General features: G+C 40.9%; 1 protein-coding gene and 1 pseudogene across 1 annotated transcript; both read left to right on the top strand.

Annotated features, from left to right (window-relative positions):
* The first annotated feature begins 13600 nt into the window (after window positions 1–13600).
* LOC115672131 (cytochrome P450 CYP749A22-like) lies at window positions 13601–15987 on the top strand. Its single transcript, XM_030593910.2, has 5 exons — window positions 13601–13934; window positions 14057–14283; window positions 14485–14717; window positions 14832–15210; window positions 15378–15987. The coding sequence occupies exons 1-5, from the start codon at window positions 13664–13666 to the stop codon at window positions 15804–15806; spliced, it is 1539 nt and encodes a 512-aa protein (XP_030449770.1). The 5' UTR covers window positions 13601–13663; the 3' UTR covers window positions 15807–15987.
* Window positions 15988–22447: 6460 nt separating this feature from the next.
* LOC115672132 (cytochrome P450 CYP749A22-like) lies at window positions 22448–24789 on the top strand (annotated as a pseudogene).
* The last annotated feature ends 1348 nt before the right edge of the window (window positions 24790–26137 follow it).

Below are 26137 nucleotides of genomic sequence, written 5' to 3'. Positions count from 1 at the left end.
GTGCTTCATCAACTGGATTGTTGACATTACCGACCGGTATTCCTTCAGATTGCCTGGTTCTCACCATTTCTCCAAGCCTTACCACGCAAGTCCCACCGGGCGTGCCAAAAAGATGTTCGCTCGTTTTACGACTAGGAATATCCTTCACCGAAATTTCGATCTTCGGTTTTTATTAAGGTAGGTTCTGTGGTTTGACTACTAGGAGAGTTGTGGTGAAACGTAAAGTGTAACACATGATTGTATGGAATGGATAGAAATCTGATGGATTGAAAATGGATCTGGACTAAACAGAGTTTCAAGCTACGTTACAATACTCCTACGAAAGCTGTAAATGACTCGAAAGTTAACTAGAGCTACAGGAAGCTGTAAATACAGGAAGTAAAGATGCATAGGAAACTAAAGTGCAGATAAGCTTGAGTGTTTTTCCATTATTGTTAGTCGTGTCCTTCTTCTTTGTTTCCTCTGAGTATTTGTATCTCCCCCTGTCCTGCAACTGCTCGTTGGTTACTTTCATGTTTTCAAACTTTGAATATTTTGGCGCTTCTAATAACTGCCTTTCTAACCACGTTTTTTTTTTAGTTTTGTTGTCCGCCAAAACTTGATCTCAACTGCTAAGATGATTTCAAATTTGGACAAGTAACTTCCCATAATATGCTCGTGCTCACTATCCCCACTTCTGCTCGTAACTTCTTGCTGTCGTGATTTACGTGATTGGACTGTGATTCTTCAGTGCATTCTCGAAGCGTGAACCTCCCGAATTTCTGGAAAGTGTCGTTGTCCTGAGGTATAAATATTTCAATGTCCCGAACTATAACTCTCCATATTTCGGTAAGTATACATATTTTCATCAACTACCGAATTCGGGACACGATACCATTCACACTTGCTTCTCAACATGTTTCCGAATTTGGTCTAGACGTGTTTCGGCAAATGGTTGATTTCCATTATACACCATATTCGGCATTAAAGCCGATTCGGCACTTATGCCGATTCTTATTTTGGTGTCAACAGTGGTGTGTCTATTCGGTCATCCAATGGTGGCAGTTCAAAAGAAGATTTTTATGGCTTGTTGGATGAAATCATAGAGATAGAGTACCCTGGACCATTAATGATGCGGGTTGTGTTATTTAACTACAAGTGATTCGACCCCGTCAAAGGAATGAAGGTGCATACGAAGTTTAATTTGGTTGAAATAAATCACAAGAAAATATATATGAAATATGAACCATTTGTCTTGGCACAACAAGCAATTCAAGTATGTTATGCATCATATCCTAGTTTGAAACGTGACAAAGCTGATTGGTGGGCTGTATGTAACATCAAAGCACGGAGAAAAATCGAGGAACACTAGAAGGATAGAGCCTATCAACAAGAGAAAGTTTGTAACACGGTTGAAACTGAAGAATATAACATTCTAACTTTACGAGATCCATGTGGAGCAATGATAGATGTGGATCTAACTGAAATTTGCGAATTAAATGTAGAAGATGGTACAGAATCTGATTTTGAGACAGATGATGAAGATGATGCTCATGAAGAAGATGAAGATCAAGATTAAGACAAGGACGAAGATGCAGATTAAGACGAAGACGAAGACGAAGACGAATATGAAGATTAAAATTTTTGTGACAAAACACTGATGATGTGTAATTATTATTGCGACATGCGTTATTTTGGTTGTCATAATTATTATTATTGTTCTTGTTATTATTGTTATTGTTATTATCATTATTGTTGTTGTTATTATTGTTGTTGATTATTCTTATTAATGTAATTGATCGTCGGAAAATTTGTCGCTAATTGACGATAAGTCAAATATTATTCGTTCGATAAAACTTGCGATATTCACAAATTTTCCATTGGATTTGGATAGTCGCTAATTTCGTCGCTCATTTTGCGACAAAAACTTATTCGTGGCTACTGTTTATCGAAGAATTAGCGATGGAAGTGCAATTCGCGGCAATTTTTCGAATCCGTCGCAAATTTGCGTCGGAAAATAAATCTGTCGCACATTTGCGACGGAAACTAAATCCGTCGTAAATTTGCGATGGAGAAAAATAAATCCTTCGCAAATTAATACTTCCGTTGCAAATTTGCGACGGAAAATAAATCCGTCCCAAATTTTCGACGGAAAAAAAAATCCATCCCAAATTTGCGACGGATTGGAAAATGCCCTTTATTTTTGGAATCCGTCGCAAATTTGCGACGGATTGGAAAATACCCTTTATTTTTTGTATCCATCGCAAATTTGCGACGGATTAGAAAATGCCCTTTATTTTTGGAATTCGTCACAAAATCCGTCGCAAATTTGCGACGGATTCCACATTCGCGCACGTTTGAAATTTTTCCGCCTCTCTCTCTCTCTCTCTCCCCCCCTGCCCGTGCACATGCCCCCCCGGTCACGTCCACTCACCCCTGCATGGCAGACCTTTCCCCCCCTCTCTCTCTCTCTCTCTTCATTTTTCTCTTATTCTTTTTCTTCTTCTTCTTCTTCTTCGCTTTCTCGTCGTCGGCCCCGGCTCCCTCTCACTACCCAGCCACCGCAGTCCGTTCGACCCGCCGCCGCACGCCGCCTTCTCGCCGACCCAACCAAGCCGCCCAACCGCATGCCGCCTTCTTCGCCTGGACCAGCTCGCAGCCGCGAGTGTCGCCGCTCCGCTCATGTGCTCGCCGCTCGCCTAGCCGAGCTCGCCCGAGCTCGTAGCCGTTGCCGTCGCCGCCAAGCAGCCGCTCGAGCTCGTAGCCGTCGCCGTCGCCCCCCAGCAGCTGCCCGACGCCGTCGCCGCCCAGCAGCGGCCCGAGCTCGTTGCCGTCGCCGTCACCGCCCAGCAGCCGCCCGACGCCGTCGCCGTCGCCGCCACTGGCCGACCGGCCATTTTGCCCTATTGTTTGGTTTTTCTTGGCCTTGAACCAAGTAAGCGACTCCCTAAACCCTACCTAGTATAATGGGTTTTAATCGAACTTATTTAGGAATTGTTTAGTGTCGGATTGGTTGGCTAAGTTAGGGGCCGATTTTAGGATTGCATGTGGCTTTGATCGATGTTCGCCTGGATAATTTATCAATTATGTGGCCGATTAAGCGTTCAATGATGATCGTGTGGTTGATTAGGGTGCGCATGGAATGCATTCCGGAACAGAATGATGATCGTGTGGTTGATTAAGCGTTTTTTTCAAAAAATGCATAAAAATTGAAAATTCTAGAAAAATTCATAAAAATTTCCAAAAAATAAAAAAAAAGTCAGATTTTGGGAAAATATTAAATTTGGTGAATTTTTTTAAAATAAAAAAAATAAAAAATTTCAAAACTTCACAAAATGGCTTAAAATACGTGTAGCCACCCACTTTGAGTGAAATTTAAATTTTTTTAGGTTCCCAAAGAAAAGAAAAATAATAAAAAAACTCAAAATTTTCAAAACTTTACAAAATGGGTTAAAATACCTGTGGCCACCCACTTTGAGTGAAATTTTAATTTTTTTAGGTGCCCAAAAAAAAATTAAAAAATAAAAAACTTCAAAACTTCACAGAATGGCGACGAATACTTGTGGCCACCCACTTTGAGTAAAATTTAAATTTTTTGACGTGCCCACAAAAATTAAAAAAAAAAATTTCAAAACTTCACAAAATGGCTTAGAATACCTGTGGCCACCCACTTTGAGTGAAATTTAAATTTTTTTAGATGCCCAAAAAAAAATTAAAAAAATCAAAAATTTCAAAACTTCACAGAATGGTTTATAATACCTGTGGCCACCCACTTTGAGTGAAATTTAAATTTTTTTAGGTGCCCAAAAAAATTTAAAAATAAAAAAATAAAAAATTTCAATACTTCACAAAATGGCTTAAAATACCTGTGGCCACCCACTTTGAGTGAAATTTAAATTTTTTGGGTGCCCAAAAAAAATTTAAAAAATCAAAAAATCAAAACTTCACAGAATAGCTTAGAATACCTGTGGCCACCCACTTTGAGTGAAATTTAAATATTTTTAGGTGCCAAAAAAAATTAAAAAAATAAAAAATTTCAAAACTTCACAGAATGGTTTATAATACCATGTGCCACCCACTTTGAGTAAAATTTAAATTTTTTTAGATGCAAAAAAAATCAACAAATCAAAACAGATTTCTGTTACAGAAATCAATTTCTGGAGCATAATTAGTCATGTTTTACCAAACGAGTTTCTCCTTCAGAAATCAATTTGTGACAAGAATACCAGCTCGCAAGAATTTGATTTCTATCGCAGAATGGTTACTATTTGCACCCTTAGTTGTTTAATGTTAATCGTGTGGTTGATTTGCTTAATTTTGGCTGATTGGTTAACTATGGCCGGATCGTGTGGGTTGATTGATGATCGTGTGGCCGAGAACGAAGATCATGTGGCTGAAATTGATGTTTCATGGTTGATCTTGTACTTGATGAATGATCGTGTAGTTTGAAAGTGGATCGTGTCGTTAATTATGGCTATTGTTGGCTTAGCATGGCATATCATGTTCGTATATTGATGTTTGATATCAAAATGAGTGCGATTCATAGTATATTTGTTCGTAGGAAATTGCACGTCATAAACACTCGGCATTGGCTAATTAAGAGGATACATTTTCTGCTTCTGAAACAAAATGGTAAGCTTCGTCATGTACGTCATTATGTGTCCGTAATACGTGTTCATATGTTTTTACATATTTGTCTAACCTTCCTACTTGTCAGTATAAACGTGGAGGTCACATGCATAAAAGACCAGCCCCTTCCTCGTCCTCGTCCCTGTCCCTTTCCTCTTCCCCTGCCCTTTCATCTAACCCTCAACCATTACATGCCGATGGACAATATGGACACGTTGGCCCTTCCTCCAACACTCAAGAACATGTTAAGGGACTTGGACACATATGAACTGAATCTCCTTCAGTTCCATCTCCTTCCGTTCCACCTTATTTTTCAGCGCAACAATCGAATAATGAGGGAAACACAGGTGAAGAAGATAACCGATTCATGATATGTCCATTTGGAGATTCGTAAGTACTTCATTTTTTTAAGTATATGTAATATTTATGATTTTAGATATGGATGTCAACTGAATTGTCGATGTTGCACAATATCCGTATGTTTGCAGATTCACGGATGCTACGTTTGTTGTGAGGGAACTGAATAAAATAGTCAAAAACTATTGGATGGGGCAGTATATTAATTACAGCAGTGCTCCACAAGAAGTGAAAGATTTGTGGTGGAATGAGTTCAAGGTAAGTTTTAGATATTCTTTTTTCTCACCAACTAAGTTCGGTGTAGTATATTGATGGTCACGAATGATATAAAGGGACCAAAACAACTCTTTAGTTTTCGGTACTAAAGGGACCAGATATTTTTCCCGAGATGAACTTTACAAAATCTATCACCGAATTGTCTGGTGCATGGTAATGGATATGTGACCATCATAATAACTTTCAGTTTTTTTGTATTGATTGCAGCGGAAGTTCAAGTGGGATGAAGAGGAAGAGAATGAAGTGACAAGAATTTTTAAGAAGAAAGTGAGTGATCACATACGAAATGTGATGAATAGAGCGAAGATCAAGCAAGTGAAGCCGGCTTTCATTACAGCTGACAATTGGACGAAAATTAATAGAATTTGGGAAACTGAAAAGAATCAGTAAATCAGTGAGCAGAATAAAAAGAATCGATCTTCTAGTTCTAGTGAAGGGTCTGCCACATATGTTGAGGGCTCTATCAACATTGGGGAGCATAAAAAACGAATGGTAAGTCTGTTAAATAAGTTATAAGTTAATTTAATTCAATTACTCATGTTTACATTTTGTAGGCACATGAATTGGGGACAGAACCGACATTTGCAGCTACATTTGAACGCACATTTCAAAAAAAAGATAAGACATGGACTGGCGATCGAGCAAAAGCTATTAAGGTATATAAGGTTATACTTTGGACTTTATGGAAACTAGAATGAAAACCATTAATGCTTTTAATATTTATGGTAGTTATATATATGAAGTTATTTTATTTTCATCTATATTGTTAATGTAGAAAAAATATGATGACCTTTTAATGAGCAATGCTAGTTGTGGTGATGGTGTTGCTGCGTCTGAGCCATCAGTTGACAGTATGGCATTATGGGTGGAGGCAACGGGTGGGATGAAAAAAGGAAAAATATTTGGGATGGGATCCTTGTCAAGGGCATACGCGACGAATCATGCTGCAACTTCATCATCCAATGCGGCTGTTCGAAGGAGGACACGACTTGAGGAGCAAATGACCCAAGAATTGAACCAAATAAAAAATATACTTGTAGAGAAGGACGAAGAAATAAATGACTTGAAACAACAAATGCAAATCGTTATGCGTCACCTCAACCTCGATCACGATGAGGTTCCTCCTATACCTCCCGCCAATCCAATAGGTGATGGGCACAATGATGAGCGACATAATGATGCTGAGATTACTGATGATGATGATGATTTTCTCGGTCCTTTCTAGTTAAAATTCTCAAAATCGGTGGTAAGCTTGCTTCACAATCTTTTGTGCCATAAGTGCAATTTGCCCAATATGTTCCTGCCCTACAATTATTTTCTGTGCACAACTTTCTTACAATTAGGTTCTTTGCTTGTGAAAAACTGAAAATTTAGAGATCTCAGGATGACATGCTTGTTACAAAAAATCATGATATCTGAACATTGTAGAAATACATGCCTTAATTGACTTTGAGTCCTCTCTTCCTGAGAATTGGTGTTGGTAATTCACCTCTCTAAGTCATTAAACTGTTGAATGCTGTTTGGAGAAGGATCTAATTTTTCGTAGGTGACAGAAATACGGTTTACAAGGGTGAAAAAACTATAGTGGATGTCAAAGTTGACTCATATTCATATGTAAGAACATTGATGTTCGTCCTGAAATGTTTTTTTGTTAACCCTCCTACTTGTTTTTTTATACCTAGTTCCATATCCATACATAAACGCTTCTCTTATTTTCTAGACTGATTGAATATCTTTATTTATGTATCCACATTTCATCAGGTATCGACAAAAGTGACTGCTTCCGGTGTCCTACCGAGTACCAAAGCTGCCTAATCTTGTGTCTGGTTTGTCGATTTTTCGCTTTTGAAGCAGAATCTATGGTTGTCCCGCATCCTTTGAATGCATTATAAGATTGGATATCAAATAGCATCATGTCAGACTTTGCAACTTTACATATATCATTATTTTTTGCGGACTAGCATCTTTCCTTCAGTTATATTTTTCAATTATATGGCATTATGTCTGGTTTGTTCGTTTTCTGCTTCTGAAGTGGAATATATGGTTGTCTCGCGTCCTTTGATTGTTTTGAATGTATTACATGATGTTCATTAATGCGTAGCTATTGATATGGACAAGATTTGATGGCCCAAATGGTATATAATTTGCGATAAATTTTGTGACGAATATTTAGCAATGATTTTTGCGACCAATACAGTTCATGGCTAATTTGTGACGAATAAGTAGCGACGAATTTTGCTACCAAATTTGCGACGAATAAAGTTCGTGGCTAATTTGCGATGAATTTTGCGACGAATAAAGTTCGTGTCTATTTTGCGACGAATTTTGCGACGAATAAAGTTCGTGGCTAATTTTGCGACGAATTTTGCGACGGATATAGTTCGTGGCTAATTTGTGACGAATTTTGCGACGGATATAGTTCGTGGCTAATTTGCGACGAAATTTGCGACGAAAAAAGTTCGTGGCTAATTTGCGACGAATTTTGCGACGGATAATGTTCGTGGCTAATTTGCGACGAATTGTTTGCGACGAATTTTTTTCCGTCGTAAAATTTTGCGACGCCGAATTAGCGACGGATTTTGCCAAATTTTTCGTCGCAAAATTCGTCGCTATTCCCTTGTTTTTTTTGTAGTGGAGAGAGTCAGTCCTCTAGGGTGCTCGAGGGGAGAGAGTCTGAAAATATATATTTTCTTTTTATTCCAGGTCAGAGCCACACGTCGCTTTACCAGTGGATCCACGTGAGTTTATGCATGTCACGTAAGCACGTGACGTGGCGTGTACAAATCACTTAATATTTTCTCGTAATGTCACTACTTTGTTATTGTTTCTTTTTCACGTCGCGTCAAATGCAGATACCTTTTGGCAGCCTTAGAAAAGCTGCAGAAACATCTGTAGGAGTTAGCCAAAAGAACGCGGCGTAAGACAAGCAGAACTTCTTGTCAGGCTTTCACATTACGGCATTACACAACTAGCGAGTTTGGAATCGGACCAAAAGAGCCAATTGATCCTGAGATGGAACCAAGGCGACTTAGTTTATCCGTTCTGTGCGAGAAAATGATGTCAGGTCTTCGCTCGTGGAGAGTCTCGGTGAATTCCTGGAAAGAGATCGTACTTAGTATTATTCAGCTTGACTCTCTCACAATGCTCGTTTTGAATCTATTGACCTTTCGGACTACGAAAGAAATAAGCAGGCGTCTCTTTTCGTCCTTGTCAAACTTGGTTTTTTGATTCCAAGGCACATAGAAAATGTCTAAACCCCGAAAATGAAGTGATCTTTGATTCCTCTTCGCAAACCGGATTTAAAGACTTGAAGGATGGATCTCGAATATAAGATGGTTGACGTCTTGATAACCCAAATATTTGGCGAGGTCTTGATGACTTGTTTCCGAAGTCTTGGTGACCTAAATCCGCCATAATGCCTATCCTAATTTTATTGGAAAATTACGCTCGGCAATATGAATTGTTGTGGACTGGAATGTTTATCCAGAATTTTATATTTGGCTCCAAATCTTTACTGTTTACAAATACATTTGAGAAACTACATTGAAAACAAGCCATATAAGTGAAGATTTTAATTTAAAATACTTTCTCTAGTTTATCCTCTTTCAAGTTTAAGCTCAATAAATAATAAAATCGCGATGTACTTTTTCTTTATCCATTTTCTAACATTTGAACTACATGCAAATAAATATAAAAATTCAGAAATGATAAAGAGTAATTCAAAATGCTTTCTCTAATTTATCCTTTTTTTTCAAGTTTCATCTCAATAAGAAGGAAAATCTTCATATAATTTATCTTATTTATCTCTAAAATTTAAATCCAATAAGAGGTTGAAACTGGCATATGACAAATTGTTAAGTTGAAAACTTTTTCGTCAAATGTGTGCTATGTGGGAAAATTACGCCACATGTAATTCCACGTGGCAAATAGGGACACAAAGTGAAGTTCCATGTGGCAAGCACTGGAGCGAACATTGCCTCGACTCCTGATTTGACTATATTTAATAGAAGATTAATATCAATATTCACTTATAATATAGTTATTCTAGGAAAAAAAGGAATATATAACTAGTTCTATCTAAATGTGTCAGTGTGGGTAGGGTAATAAAGCAAATCCACATGATCCATTTTATTAAATAGACTAGACGGTTGAATTTTGCTTATACAGGTAGCTGAGCCAAACACAATCTATTCAACATTTATTAATCATGTCCAACAGGTTGATACGGCTATGACACGAACAGATTAAGGTGCCACCGATAATCTAAGGTGCTATAAAGTCTCAACTTAAAGTTTATGAAATTCGATGAATTACAAGAAGCTCATGGTTTAGATTTAGAACACATATGATTGATAAAAAAATATATTTTAATTGCAATAGTTAATTTCATTCGACATCACACAAACAATGCCTCAGGCAAGCTTACCACCTATCTAACTTTAGTGACTTGACACTAGCGTTGGTCTAATTGATCCTTGTCCACACACATTTTGATAAATGCAATGCTTGAATAGAAAAACTAAGGGTTAATACAAAAAAAAGGGAAAATATCACCAAAAATCTCAAACTATGCCACTTGTGATAAATTTACCTTGAATTTTTTTTTGTGACACAAAAAATCCCAAACTATGCCACTTGTGACAAATTTACCCTGAACATTTTTTATGACATGAAAAACCCCAAATTATGCCACTTGTAACATATTTACCTCACAATACTTTGGCCTATGGACATTTTCGTCTTTTTCCTTTTTCTGTTTTTTTTTCCTTTTTTTTTCTTTTCTTCTCTCCGGCGGAGGGAAGCTGGCGAAGGCTGCCTTTGCCGGATCTGGAGAGGGCGACCCTCGCCGGCGTCGGGCGAGGGTCGCCCGACTCAGGCAAGGGCTAGCCTCGCCGGCGTCGGGCGAGGGTCGCCCGACTCAGGCAAGGGCTAGCCTCGCCGGCGTCGGGCGAGGGTCGCCCGACTCAGGCAAGGGCTAGCCTCGCCGGATCTAGCGAGGGCGACCCTTGCCGGCGTCGGGTGACCCTCGCCGGCGTCGGGCGAGGCTGCCCTCGCCCGTTCAGGTGAGGGCGACCATTGCCGGCGTCGAGTGAGGGTCGCCCTGGCCCGACACCGGCGAGGGTCGCCCTCGCTAGATCCGGCGAGGCCAGCCCTTGCCTGAGTCGGGCGAGGATCACCCTCGCCTGGGCAGGTGAGGGCAGCCTCGCTCGACGCCGGTGAGGGCAAAGGCGACCCTCGCCGGACCTCGCCGGCTTCCCTCCGCCATAGAGAAGAAAAGAAAAAAAATAGAAAAAGGAAAAAGACGAAAATGTCCATGGCCCAAAATATTGTGGGGGTAAATGTGTCACAGGTGGCATAGTTTGGGGTTTTTCATGTCACAAAAAAAAGTTTAGGGTAAATTTGTCACAAGTGGCATAGTTTGGGGTTTTTCGAGTCAGAAAAAAAATTTCAGGGTAAATTTGTCACAAGTGGCATAGTTTGGGGTTTTTGGTGGTATTTTCCCAAAAAAAAACCTCAAACTATATTCATCCTAAACTTTTTTTTTGTGCCACTAAAAATCTTAAAGTTGCCTGTTGTGACACAAATACCCCAAACTACAAAAAAAACTTGAACTTATACCAGTATGACAAATATACCGTGTGTTGAATGAAAATATAAGGTATATATGTTACGCATGTACAAGTTTATGTTTTTTCGTGATACTAAAAAAAGTTGAGGGTATTTGTGTCACAGTGGGCAAGTTTAGGGTTTTTGAGCACACAAAAAAAAATTAAAGATATTTCTATTATAGTTGACATAATTTGGGATTTTTTGTGATATTTACCAAAAACTAACTAGCCAAGATGTTTTCATTCAGGTGTGAACACTGAATGAAACACCGTATACTTTCCAGCACACAATGAAGCTTTATCATATCACATTAATTGTTGTCGCGACCTACCCTCGGGTGGCACCACCTAGGGGTTCAGCTAATGGATTACTAAGTTTAAATCTAGCTCAGGCTCTTCCAAGTCCATACCAATTTGCGACTTGGTTCAAGTTTTTAACATGCAAATCATTTTCATTTAGGAGTCGCCACTAATTTATTTTTGATGGGTAGATTAGAAACCCAGTAAAGTAATGGGAGATTTATTTTACTCCTACGAACAAGAGATTATGAATTCGGGGACTTGGTTATGCTATATTACTCTAACGCCCTTTCGGTACATTTTCTCTTTTATTTTCAGAAAAATATTTTCCAGGCAATTTTAACTTATCTACTAACATGCAAGATGTGATTATGCGGGTGCGCAGTCAATGCAATTAACACTCAAATAACAAAGCAAGCAAATTGCAACAAAGTAAATAAATTGGTTACACCAAAACAATCAAATATTTTTGGGATTTTATTTTATCTTGAAATGAAGTCTAATCTACATGACATGCGATTTCCTAACATGCAAATTATATGACATGCATATGATATTTTTGGTATTTTTATTAAAATTCGAAATAAATAAATGTCTTAATTTAAACTAGTGATTAAGTCTAAGAGAAGAATATAATCTATTCTAAGATATTTTTGGTATTTTCTTTTATGGAAACAATCAAGCAAAGGATAAGCACTTGTCGCAAGATAATATCCACCAAATCCGCATGCGTAATCCACGAAAATCTCAAATCAAAGATTACGATAATCTAAAAATTAACCCAATGTCTCGCGGATTAAATTAGAGATTACCACAATATTTAGGCATATCAATTACCCAAATATTAAGTCGAATTAATTAAACAAATGATCCGATATCTTTACGGATCAAATTAGTAATTATATCGACTCAATCAATAGCCCTAATTGGATAATGCCTAATATCTCAATCAAAACAATTAAATAACAAAATTTATCCGGATTAAGCAATTAAATAATTTATATCAAATCGGATAAGATCGTTACCTAATTTGGACACGCGTAATCTTATTGAAATCGGACCGGATCATAGCCTGCGGATGAGGCTCAGAAGATGGCCGGCGGTGTAGGGTGCTCGGCTCGATTTGATGGCCTGGCTCGTAGAGACTCGCAAACGACGGTGGTTGTGGGACTTGTGGCTACTAGCGGTGGATCGACTCAGTGGTGTCTCGGCCAAAGCTCGCGGTGGCGCGGTGGTGTGGTGGTTCCGTAAAACCTACAAAGCAGAGTCTAAATTTGGTGAAGAAACGGAGTACCGCAGCAGTGACCAGCAGGATTTCGTCGGACTGGTAAGTTTGCTGGGACCGCTCGCGGAAGTTGCTGGAACTTAACGGTGAACGTCGGGCTCGTGGCGCATTTGGACAGCAGCTTTGTGGCTATGACACACCAAAGTGGCTGGAGTTGCTGGAATGTTGTGATGGGGGTTGTGACTTTCGGCAACGAAGTCCGAGAAAGGGGGTTATGACACAGTCTTCGCTTGTGGCCTTCGTTGACCTGCAGTAAGAGACTAAATTCTTCCCCCTCTCTCTCTCTTCTCAATTGCGACTGTGTCTTCTCTATTGTCAAGAAGCCACCCACTGATCACGAATTTTTTTTTCTCTCTGTAAGGTGCTCTCTCAGAATTGTGGCCGTGTATTCAATGTGTGACGCCCCCCTCTTTGTCTGTGATGAGTCTTCTTTTATAGGCAGGGATGACTTGGGCCTTCAGACAAGGGAGTCAATATTCTTTCCTCTTAAAAATATATTATACTTTTGTTCTTTCCCATTCTTCTCAATATACGAATATATTTGGCTTGACTAACTTTGCATTGTGCATGCCCAGTCTGGGTATCTGCTGCAGTCTGTCCTCCTCCTCATATTCACTTCCCCAAATAGTTGAGCACGTATAAATATACTGGAAATCCATGCCAATTGCATTCTTTGTGAGCAAAAAATCTTAATAATATCAAGCTTTAATGTTTCAAATAATTAATAAGATTTTCTAGACTTGACGCATGATTTTAGCTACCGCGGGCTTAGCCCCTTTAAGTTCGAAACCATTTACTCGAGTCTATTCGCCGTCGATCTAATGAAAATGCAATTATATGGCCCTAATTACTGATGCAAATGCTCCTAATTTATATGCAATTTAACTAATTTTTTATCTAAGGATCAGGATTGATCCCTAATTTTTTAAGTAACGAACGATTGATTAGATCGTCAAAATTTAGGTGTCAATAATTATTTGAACGGTGGTTTCTTGAAAAATCCTAGAGCCGCAAATGTGACATATTCAGTGTTAATATCAGCCTGTCCCCTACTCCGAAAAAAGACAGGGATGGGGGACCAACAGCTTTTTGTGCTGTCCTTGTCACGCGGCTCACAGATTCCTCCGACCTAAGCCACTAAAATGTTGATCATCTCACTTCACAAACCGTGACGTTGGATTTTCTAGTTTCCTTCACTTCCTTCCTTTCCCTACCTTGGAAAGAAACCATGCAGGTGGTCATCATCTTGAGCTCTCTGTTTCTGTTCCTCTTCTTGTCTCTTGCCAAACTCTGGTACAAGTTATGGCGGAACCCGCACAGGATACAGAGGATAATGAATGAGCAGGGAATCAGAGGTCCTCCTTACAAGTTCGTCCATGGAAGCACCAAGGAATCCGTCAAGATGACCATGAAGGTCAGGGACATACCCATGAACAATCTCTCTCATGACATATTCCCCAAGATTCAGCCTGCAATCTACACATGGACCAACAGATACGGTAAATGAATTAAGTCCTTAGCTTTAGTTCTGATTTTGTGCTCTAATTTATGTCCATAATGAAAGCTGCTGCAGCATCATCCGACCTTAGTTGTTGATTGGAATTTTTTATGACTTTTGTAGGGCGAAATTACTTAAGTTGGCATGGGACTCAAGCTCAGCTGGTCATCACAGAACCAGAACTGATCAAAGAGGTGCTAGTTAATAGAGACAAAACATATCCCAAAACACCAGCTAAGGACTTTGTCAAGAAGCTTTTAGGTGATGGGCTTGCGACCACCAACAATGAAGAAAAATGGGCCAAGCAGCGTAAACTCGCCAATTACACTTTCCATGGGGAGAGCTTGAAGGTAATTAAGCTTGACAGTAAAGTGATCCAAGTTCGCTGCTTCAACAATTTCAATCTTAAATACAACTTCATGCGATTTAAAAGAGTTGACTGCGTGTTTTGATATCAAGCTAATGTAGCCGTTAAGCTGCCGCCAAGAAAGGAGAACTGTTCTTTGAATTGAGATTGTACTAATTTTGTGGGGATCGAAATTTAAATGCAGAATATGATTCCGGTGATGGTGGACACTGTTCACACGATGCTAGCAAGGTGGAAGCATCGGGAAGGGGAAGAGATTGACGTGTGCGAAGATTTTAAGTTATTCACGTGTGAAGTGATTTCGAAAACGGCATTCGGAAGCAGCTACGTCGAAGGCAGGAGTATTTTCCAGATGTTGACAAGATTGGGTGTGTTATTAAGCAGAAATGTTCTTCATGTAAGGTTCCCAGGATTAAGGTATTCCTTCTTTTCCTAAGAACAAATTGTTTTGGGCGATTTTTTTAGGATAACCTCTGTTTAGTTGAGTTGAGCCTAACAAACTAGGGGAATCTCTTGTGGAACACCTCTCAGTAAGTTGTGGAAGACGGCGGATGAAATAGAAGCGGAGAAGCTCGAGAAAGGCATATACGGTGCTATATTGGGGATTGTCAAGAAAAGGAAAGAGAAGGTGAAGGCTGGTGAGGCAGCTGACTTCGGGAATGATTTCCTAGGACAGCTTGTGAAGGCTTCTCGTGGCATGGATGAGAGCAAGAAAATCACAATCGATGATCTGGTGGATGAATGCAAGACATTCTACCTTGCCGGACAAGAAACGACCAATACATTGATGACATGGGTCATGTTCCTCCTAGCGGCTCACCCTGATTGGCAAGAGGAAGCGAGAAAGGAAGTTCTCCATGTGTTCGGGAATGATGATCCCGACTCTGATGGTATTGGAAAATTAAAGACGGTACGAATACGGATTCTTGGTTTGGGGTTAATTTGGTTGACCAAAACGTAGTTCAATCTAACAAAAAATAATAAAATTCGGATGGCCTTATCTAGAATTTATTTAATTAGATAGGCCAAGATTGATGAACTTAATGCCTAATTGTCATATTTTCTTTGTGTGTGCAGATTAGCATGATCATAAATGAAACTCTGCGATTATACCCTCCTGTCATTGGGATTACTAGGAAGGTTGACCAGCAACTCAGGTTGGGAAAACTCGTTCTTCCCGCCAATATTCAGATCTTGGTAGGAAATCTCAAGCTTCACCATGACCCTGAAATCTGGGGAGAAGACGTGCTTCTCTTCAAACCGGAGCGGTTTGCGGAAGGCATCGCCAAAGCCACCAACAACAATCCAGTCGCGTTCATTCCCTTCGGCTTTGGGCCCCAAATTTGCGCAGGCATGAACTTCGCGACGCATGAGGTGAAGATCGTTCTCTCAATGATTCTGCAACGCTATGCTTTCAAATTGTCCTCTGCGTACGTCCACTGTCCGGTTCAAGTCCTCACGATTCGCCCAAAACTTGGACTTCAAGTTATATTTCAATCATTGTAGCTTGGTTCACCGCGCAGATGCATAATGTCTAAATTGTGAAATGATGTCCATGGATGCCTGCATATTTCAATGCCTCGGGTTGTACTTCTAGGATTTGTCGAACATTAAAAGGGAGATCGAAGATGCTGACGATCAGCGTATCATCCTCTTAATCAGCATAAAAATGTTTTGGTTTGGTGCATCCTTTATGTACTGTGTAGTACAGCATCTATGCATAGCGATGTGTGCCAACATATATTTCCCGGTAAAAAATCATGTCGGGCTCCATCCAGACCCGGGAAAATGTCAGGATGCGAGGACAAGAAACTGTGGAAGCAGGTGCGCCACATGGAAATCGACCGGTCGATTGTCTTATTGATTTTCGGTTTTTGCTAATATGTTAAGTGTACCCAATCCGTTTGCAAGAGATAAGATGTTTGCTGCCACAATTATAATATGTTAGGTTGTGGATAGTAGCCAAGATGAGGACTAGGATAGGATTGGACTAAACATGAGAAGATTTGTTATATCCAATCATTTGTTTGGCAAAACAATGGATATTACCTTAAGCTTGTGGGGAAAACTACCAAAAAAACTTATAAATCTACTGCAATTGTGCTAATTCAGTCTTAAACTTTTTTTTTTGCTAATTGAGTCTTAAACCTTTTATATTTGTGTCAATTTAGTCTATTCGGATTTTGGCTGGAAATCGCTGACATAGACGCTGCCATTCTAAGTGGCACGATCGGCGCTGACGTAGACTTTTTCTAATAATATTTTAATTTTAAATAATTTTTCTGAGTTTTTTTCTTTTTTCTTTTTTTCCTTTTTGTTTCTTTCCCTCTTCTATTTGCCTGTGGCCGGAAGGGTCGGCCTCGTCGGGGAAAGGGCTCTCCTCGCCAGAGCGTCACCTGGGCAAGGATGAGGCCACCTTGGCCAGGACGAGGCTGCCACCAAGGCTCCCCATCGCACCTCCATCCATCGTCAACAGCAGCTCCTTGTGAAGGTCACGCAAGGTCCCTCCATCTCTCTTTGTCACCATGCATGAAGGTTGCGAGCCACGACAATGGAGGTCATAGGTCGGCCTCGCCAAATTTGGCCCAAGCAAGGCCGACCCTTGCCAAGCCTCGCCAGATCTAGCGAGGCCGAGTCTTGGTCGGCTGCCGAGGTCTAGAGGAAGAAGGGAAGAAAAAAGAAAGAAAGAGAGAGAAAAGAAAAACAAGGAAAAAGAAAAGAAAAAATATAAATAAACAAAAAATTAGGAAAACATATTAAATTATTATTAAAAATTATCCACGATAGCGTCGGTTGCGTTACGTAGGACGGCCCGCATCCATGTTAGCGATTTCTGATCAAAATTGACCGGATGGACTGAATTGGTAGAAATGTAAAATGTTTAGAACTCAATTAGAAGAAAATAGGTTTAAGAATGAATTGACATAATTACAATTAATTTATGACTTTTTTAGCAATTTTCCCTAACCTAGTTACACTCCCTAGGGGTTACCCTAAACTGGCCCAAATAAAAAAATGCATATCTCATTATCTGGGTGTCAACTTGAGGCAAATTGGATAACGTTGTAAAACTCTCAATGAGGATCATCAGATTGCACCATTATCAGGCTTTCGACGAAGTTTGACTTCCCGTCAAAGTTGGTCAAACTTTAGTAAAAAGTTAGGTGTCCAAACTCTCCTCTCGTGAAGTTGTTAGCTTTTTGTTGCGTTGACCCAACAAGTGATATGAGTCAATAATTGATTGGTGGACCGATCCCAATGTGTAGCAATGTTTGATGGATATCTTAATGAAGGAATCTTACACGTGACTTCCTGATCAAGGTGGCTGATTGTGTGCACTGATTTCCCGCTGAACTTGGTTAGGTCAAGACGATTGAGGTAGAATCTAAAATTTGAGTTATGAAAATGTTGGTGCATAAGGATGTTTGGATTAAAAGGAGCGGGCATAACATAGGCGGTTCACATGTGAGGTGGGGATTTATTGAGGTTCGCGTGTGAGGATGTTAGGCACAAGAAATCCTGTACAGGGGATGTGTTGCATTGGGGAGTGGTTAATATATCATAATTAACGGGGGAAGAATACTAGAAGTGCCAAAACTTGTATAGGACACTCACTTTAGTGCTAAAAGTTTTCGCCGGCTCACTTCAGTGCCAAATCGAAGGAAAAACGATCACTTAAGTGCCAACGGCGAGAAATTCCGATCAAATTAATACGTGGCTTTTATAAGTAAAATTTTAATCTGAGTTGGATTTTTTTAAAAAAAAATCAGTCTATGTGGCATTTTCATGTGTATATTTCGATTTTTTAAATATTTTTTCTGATTTTTTTCTTTTTTTCCTTCTTTTCTATTTTTCTTTTCTTTCTTCTTCTTCTACCTTTGGCAGGTGTATATTTAAAAAATCAAAAAAATATTAAAATATTATAAAAAATTGTTCCTGTTAGCCCCGACGTGCCACGTAGGATTGAGAAATTAATAAAATATGGCTACGTTAGATTTCTGACGGCACAAATCGGAGTTGGCACTTAAGTGATCGTTTTGTTAAAAAAAGTTGCACTTAAGTGATCCGAAAAAAACTTTTGACACTAAAATGAGCGCCGTACACAAGTTTTGACACTTCTAGTGTTCTTCCCCCCATAATTAACATTAAACTCATTAGTTTAAGTTTCTGAGCGAAGTTAGGTCTAACTAAATATGTTGATGGGCTCGAACTTGGCTCATCCCTCTTGGCGATGTTCCTATACGAAGTTATTGGACTTTATTGTCCCAATAGATTTTGTATAGGTACTTTGATTTCGCTTAATTTTCTCCTCTCCAAAATAATTGCTCTACATATATTAGGGTGTCCACATGAACATTAAATTGTCAAAGGAATAACTCATTGTTGTGACCTCCCCGAACCGACCTCGTCGCCTAAGGGGTTTGGCTAATGGATTACTAAGTTTAAACCTAACTCGAGCTCTCCCAAGCCCATATCAATTCACGACTTAGGTTTACGTTATTAACATGCAAATCAATTTCATTTAGGAGTCGCCACTAATCAGTTTTTGGTGGGTCGATTAGACACCCAAGTAAAGCATGGGAGAAATGCTTTACTTCTACGAATCAGAGATTTAATAGGTACGTGGACTTGATTATACTAATTGATCAACTAGTGCCATTTCAGTACCTAACCTTGTTCAATTACCGCCTAACATGTTCACACTAATTGGGAATCTCAAAATTCCGCCCCTAATCCAGCTGTGGGAAGCAACAATCAACACATGAACCTAACACGTATAGTCAACCACATATGAGATTAAATTAAACGCGCAATTCAAAGTGTGTGAATCAAGCAATGTATAATCAAACATCACACAAAATGGCAAGAAAAGCCAATCCCAAAGCCCAAATAATAATTTTTTTGATTTTTGAATTTTTTAAAATTTTTTAATATTAAAATAATAATAAAAATATTAAAATAATATAACACGGACCCGGGTCTGACCTCCACATCCGACCCGGGTCGAGACTGACCTCGGCATGCCGGCCCGGATCTATAACCGAACCGGGCTCATTTATTGAGCCCAGTTTGGCAAAAAATTTTTTTAAAAAAAGGATAAGGGCCCAGCGCGAATTTTTTAAAAAGAACAAAAGCCCAAAGCCCAACAAGAAAATAAAACTCCCAAACCCTAAATACGTTGGCCCACTACCTATTCTAGCCCATTTAAACGAAACCCTACCCGGTTACGACCTGTTCGACCGGCCTGGTTTGCGGCTGCCGACTCGAATGCCAAAACCCTACCCGGTTCTGACCTGCATGCCTGACCTGACTTGCGGCCGCCGACCCGACTCGCACAAGCCTCCGTGGTCGGGAAACTCAGCTCCGCGGCCGGGCCCGTGCTGGGCCGCCGCCCGCCAACCTGACTAGCCAAACCAGCCGCGTCACCGCCACGGCGACCGGCGATCGACCAAGACCGTTCAAGCCCCGACGAGGGGCTGGCCGGTCACGGACCAGCTAGATCTCAGCGAGGGACTGGCTTTCGCCGTCCGCATCACCACCCCCCATGAGGGGTGGCGGGCATCCTCCATTCGCGTCACCACCGCGGTGACCGGCTCCCGACCGGGACCATTCAATCCCCGACGAGGAGCCGACCGGCCACGGACCAACCAGATCCCGGCGGGGGATTGGCTGGCCATTTCCTCCCGCGGTCACGCCCGGACCGCTGCCTGGACCGCCGCCCGAACCGCGAGCCTCCTTAGCCGGCGTCACAGATCACCGTGCCTACCTCGGCCGGCCCTAGCATCGACGACCCCGAACGCTAGCCAAAGGATAACCACACAAGTCAGTCGTTCCAAAAATGCAACCAGACAAAGACAAGCTCAAGAAACTTGGTTCAGGAATAATGTCGAACAGTTGGAGCGCGTGACGAAAACGAGAGATTTTAGGTTCGATTGAGGCTCAAAACGGACTGGAATCATCGACACAAGACACACAGAGAAGCAGGAGTAAGCACGAGGCTTCACGGGTCGGAACTCGTGCTAGCCAGATGGTCGTGAGCTCCAGCCAATGAACCTGAGAAACAGGGGATGCAACAGAAACAGGGGAATGAGGGGTGGTCGTTTGCGGCACTCTCTATCCGGCTCGGCGGCGGCAAATGGAGGCAAACGTGATAGATCAGACTACATCCGATCGCCTCTCACGCCTCCGAACCGGAATCCTCGGGAAATCAACCCCGAATCAAGTAAAATAAAACCTGACGAGAGCTCGAGCCGGGACCTACCGCAACGAAAGGGGCGCGCTGGAGCTTCGCCAGCCACGGTTGAGGCGTGGCGGTCACCGACAGGAGACCATTCACCCTCGGATCTCACTCTCCGACACTCTCAGCCTCACTCTCTCCCTTGGATCTCTCTCTCCCTCTTCTCCCCCTCTCCATTCTCTCGGTTACCCCTCGGCTTTAAGGGCCACGGTAGGCGCGCATGGCTTCTTGCCACTGCCAGCTGCCGTGGCCGGCCTGATCCCAACCCGATGATCACGCCGATCTGCCCCCGTGCCTCTGGCTTCTGCTCCGACTTTTGCCTCTTTGCTTCCTCTGGCTTCTGTTCCGTCCCTCCCCCGTACGCTCAGAACTGATGAACAAGCCGGGGGGAGGGTGAACAGTGCGTGGGTCAGGCCTGGGGGGAAAGGCTGACCTACGCGAAATAGAAAAAAAAAAGGAGAGAAAAAAGAGATGGGCCATGCGCAAATAAAAAGGGAAAGAAAAGGAATGGGCCGACGGGCTTGGCCTGGAAATCTTTTTTTTTTTTTACGAATATGTTCTAATAGACCGTATTAATGTAAATGCACCTAATGTCTATATGTTGTGTAACTTAATGAAAATATTTTTGTTTACGGTTAAAAATTAAACCATAATTTTCTATGCGATAAAATCCTAAATGATTAGGCAAAATTTAGGTGTCAACACTTATCTAGAAAACAATAGTGAAAACAATTGATCATTTCTGTTCAGCATCTCTAATACAAAGATTATTAATTTCTTCTTTATTAAGTGGAGTCTCATGTTACTCTAGATGCAATTTATTGCATACATATATATTCTTCTATGTTTTGAAAAAAATTATTCTATGTTTGATGGAATGAAAGTAATTTCCTAATCCATCATAAAACTTTCAAGACAATCATCCTGTAAATGAATAATTTGTTGCTTGATTTCGACTTTTGCAATTGCTTTTCCCGGGCTACTACTAGTCTATAAAGTAAAGTTGCACCCACTGCATGACGCAAGAGCTTACCAATATTAAATAGATGATCATTACCAATATTTCACTTATAATATAGTTATTCTAGGAAATAAAAGAAATATATAACTAATTTAATCCAAATATGTTATTGTATGTTAAGTAATTGAGCAAATCGACACGATCCTCTTTATTAAATAGACTAGATGGTTGAGTTTAGCTTATACAAGTTGAAGAGTCAAACACAATCTATTTTACATTCATTAATCATGTCAAATAGGTTGACAAGACTACGACACGAAAATAAATTAATATGTCGCCCGAAAACTGGAGTGCCATAAAGTCTCAACCTTAAGCCCGCGAAACTCGATGAATTACAAGAAACTCATGATTCAGATTTAAAACACATGTGATTGATAAGAAATTATGTTTTGATTTCAAAAGTCAATTTCTCTGATAGCACACAAACAATGCCTCAGGCAAGGTTACCGCCTTGACACTTAGGTGAGTCTAATCGATCCTTTTGCACACGCAATCTGATAAATACAATTGAAGAATACAAAAACAAAGGCAGCAAAGATGTTTTTAAATTAAGGCGTCGAACCCCGAATGAAACACCTATACTTTTCAGCACACAATGGAAGCCTTCTCATATCACATCAATTGTCTTGAGGGATGATTTCTTGAAAAAACCTAGGACGCGGCAATTGCGACATTTTTCAGTGTTAGTATCGGCCGGTCTCCAACTCCGACAAAGGACAGGGCTAGGACCAATAACTTTTTCTAGGATCGTCCTATCATCCCAACAATCAAGGCCAAGAGGCTGTCATTTTGAGCGTGACCTTATCACTCGACTCATAGATCTCTCCGACCAAAGCCACTAAAATCTTGATCATCATCACTTCACAACCCAAGATTTGAATTTCTAGTTTCCTCCACTTCCTTCCCTTCCTACCTCGGAAAGAAACCATGCAAGTGCTCATCCTCTTGAGCTCTCTGTTTCTGTTTCTCTTCTTGTCCCTTGCCAAACTCTGGTACAAGTTATGGTGGAACCCGCTCAGGATACAGAGGATAATGAATGAGCAGGGGATCAGAGGTCCTCCTTACAAGTTCGTCCATGGAAGCACCAAAGAATCGTTTAAGATGACCATGCAGGTCAGGGTCATACCCATGAACAGTCTCTCTCATGACATATTCCCCAAGATTCAGCCTGAAATCCACACATGGACCAACACATATGGTAGAATAATTAAGTCCTAAGTTTTAGATCTGATTTTATGCTTTACTTAATGTCCCTAATGAAAGCCGCTGTGGGATAAACCGACCTTGGATTGTTGATTGTATCTTTTGTGACTTTTGTAGGCCGAAATTACTTAAGTTGGCATGGGACTCGAGCTCATCTGGTCATCACAGAACCAGAACTGATCAAAGAGGTTCTAGTTAATAGAGACAAAACATATCCCAAAACACCATCTAAGGACTTTATCAAGAAGCTTTTAGGTGATCGGATTGTGACCACCAATAATGAAGAAAAATGGACAAAACAGCGTAAACTAGCCAATTACACTTTCCACGGGGAGAGCTTGAAGGTAATTAAGCTTGACAATAAAGTGTTCAAAGTTCATCACTTCAACAATTTCAATCTTAAATAAAACTTCGTGCAATTAATAAGAACTGAATGCGCGTTTCAAGATCGAACTAATGGAACTGTTAAGAAGACGACGAGAAAGGAGAATGGTTCTCTAAAATGAGATTGTAATAGCAAATTTAGATTCTACTAATTTTGTGGGGCATCGAAATTTAAATGCAGAATATGGTTCCGGCGATGGTGGAAATCGTTCACGGGATGCTAGAAAGGTGGAGGCATCAAGAGGGAAAAGAGATTGACGTGTTTGAAGATTTTAAGTTATTCACGGGCGAAGTGATTTCAAGAACGGCATTTGGAAGCAGCCACGTTGAAGGCAGGAATATTTTCCAGATGTTGACAAGATTGGTTGTGTTATTAGCCAAAAATGCTTCTCATGTAAGGTTCCCAGGACTAAGGTATTCCTTCTTTTCCTAAGATGTTTTTGGCCAATTTTTAGGTTGACCTCTGTTTAGTTCAGACGAGCCTAACAAACTAAGCGAATCTCTCTTGGAATACCTCTCGGTAAGTTTTGGAGGACAGCGGAAGAATTCGAAGCGGAGAAGCTCGAGAAAGGCATATAGGACGCTATACTGGGGATAATCAAGAAAAGGGAAGAGAAGATGAAGGCCGGTGAGGCAGCAGACTTCGGGAATGATTTTCTTGGACAGCTTGTGAAGGCTTCTCGTAACACGGACAAGAGCAAGAAAATCACGATCGATGATCTGGTGGATCAATGCAAGACATTCTACATTGCCGGCCAAGAATCCACCACTGCATTGATGACATGGGTCGTGTTCCTCCTAGCGACTCACCCTGATTGGCAAGAGGAAGCGAGAAAGGAGGTCCTCCATGTGTTCGGGAATGATGATCCCGACTCTGATGGTATTGGAAAATTGAAGACGGTATGACTATGAATTTTTGGTCTGGGGTTAATTTGGTAGAACAAAATAAGTTCAATCTCACATTAATAATGACATTTGGATGGCCTTAAGTAGAATTTCTTTAATTAGATAGGCTGAGATTGGTGAGCATTATGCCTAACTGTCCCATTTTCTTTGTGTATGCAGATTAGCATGATCATAGATGAAACTTTGCGATTATACCCTCCTGTCATTGGGTTGACAAGGCAAGTTGAGCAGCAACTCAGGTTGGGAAAACTTGTTCTTCCCGCCAATGTTCAGATCTTGGTTGGAAATCTCAAGCGTCACCATGACCCTGGAATTTGGGGAGAAGACGTGCATCTCATCAAACCGGAGCGGTTTGCAGAAGGCATTGCCAAAGCCACCAATAACAACCCAGTCGTGTTCATTCCCTTCGGCTTTGGGCCCCAAATTTGCGCAGGCATGAACTTTGCGACACACGAGGTGAAGATTGTTCTCTCAACGATTCTACAACTCTACACTTTCAAATTGTCCCCTGCGTACGTCCACCGTCCGGTTCAAGTCCTCACGATTGGCCCGAAACATGGACTTCAAGTTATATTTCAATCATTGTAGCTTGGTTCACCGGCATATAAATAATGTCTAAGTTGTAAAATGATGTCCATTGATGCCTTCATACTTCAATGCCCTGGGTTGTGCTTCTAGGATTTGTCGAACAATAAAAGGGGGCCGGGGGATGCTGATGATGAGCCTATCACCCTTCCTAATCAGCATAAAAATATTGAGGTTTAGTGCATTCTTTATTTACTATGTAGTACACTATCAACGCGTAGAGATGTGTGTCAACATATGTTTGCAGGTATATAGAATTTGTCGGGCTCCATCCCGACCTGTGAAATTGTCGGGAGACGAGGACAAAAAACTGTGGAAGCAGGTGCGCGACACGAAATTGACCGGTCGATTGTTTTATTGATTTTCGTTTGTTCCTGGACTGTTATGGACCCCAATCAGTTTGGAACAGATAAGATTTTTGTTGCCTTAATTAAATATATAAGTACACTAGAAGTATCAAAAGTTTTATATAACGCTCACTTTAGTATCGAAAGTTTTCGCCAGCTCACTCAAGTATTAAATTAGAGAAAAATGATCACTTAAGTGCCTCTGGTGAGAAATTCCGGGCAAAAATATTTTGAGACTTTTATAATTAAAATTTTAATATGAGTTGACATTTTTTTTTCAAAAACTAGGGCATGTGGAAATCCACATGACTAGGTTGTCTAAAAACGACGTTGCACCGCTCCTAGGCGAAAAATATTGTCGTTCAACGCTTGCCGTCGCCGTCGCTCGCTCGCCACCGAATGACACCACCATCCGCTGTCCACTACCTGCCATCCATCACCCCCTCCACAGAGAAAAAACTGCCAACCATTGCCCGTGCATAGACAATGTCGTCCCACGCATGGCCACTATCAATCACCACACCGCCTCGGCCATTCTCCCAAAGGCATCACCCAACCGAGCATGAGCAGAGGCATGACGGTCACTATTAACCCACACTGGTTGCCAATATCTCAGGCCGGCCATAGATTGAAGCCGCCTATCTTTTACTGCCCTCACTGGTCGCCGGCAAAGCCGCCATAAGTTCTTCCCGTTTCTGCTCTATTTTCCAGTGAAGAAGGCTTGAATAGTTTGGGATTTGCCCGAAACTCATTCAGTGGCGTCAACCACCAGTGATGGCTTCCTCATTGCTTTCAAGCCGCTGGAGCCACTGCCAACCATCGCCATTCATCATCCCGGAGCAATAGAGGAGCGGCTCTGTTTTGCCCTATTTCTCGGCTAGGAAGCTTGAAGTGCTTCGAGCTCGTTCAATCCTCCACCGTTGGCTCCGAGTCGTTATTGATGATCCCACTAGGACCCCCTTACTAGTTGAACAATTGACGGTCACAGAAAACCGCCGTACATTTTAGGGCAAACCGAATTAGGCTTTTGATTTCGGGTTGAATTAGTCATTAGGGTTTCGAATTGGGGAATTTCTTTCAATTTGCAATCTAGGGTTTATATTTCGGGGCAAACGTTGTAGACGACGTCATTTAGGGGTCTATATACTGAATG

Source organism: Syzygium oleosum, unplaced genomic scaffold (genome assembly GCF_021117445.2).
Source record: "Syzygium oleosum isolate NSW1041296 unplaced genomic scaffold, Sole_v2.1 Sole_v2.03, whole genome shotgun sequence".
Taxonomy (NCBI): domain Eukaryota; kingdom Viridiplantae; phylum Streptophyta; class Magnoliopsida; order Myrtales; family Myrtaceae; genus Syzygium; species Syzygium oleosum.
The sequence above is the reverse complement of the archived record's forward strand: the minus strand, read 5'-3'. Positions and strand labels throughout refer to the sequence as shown.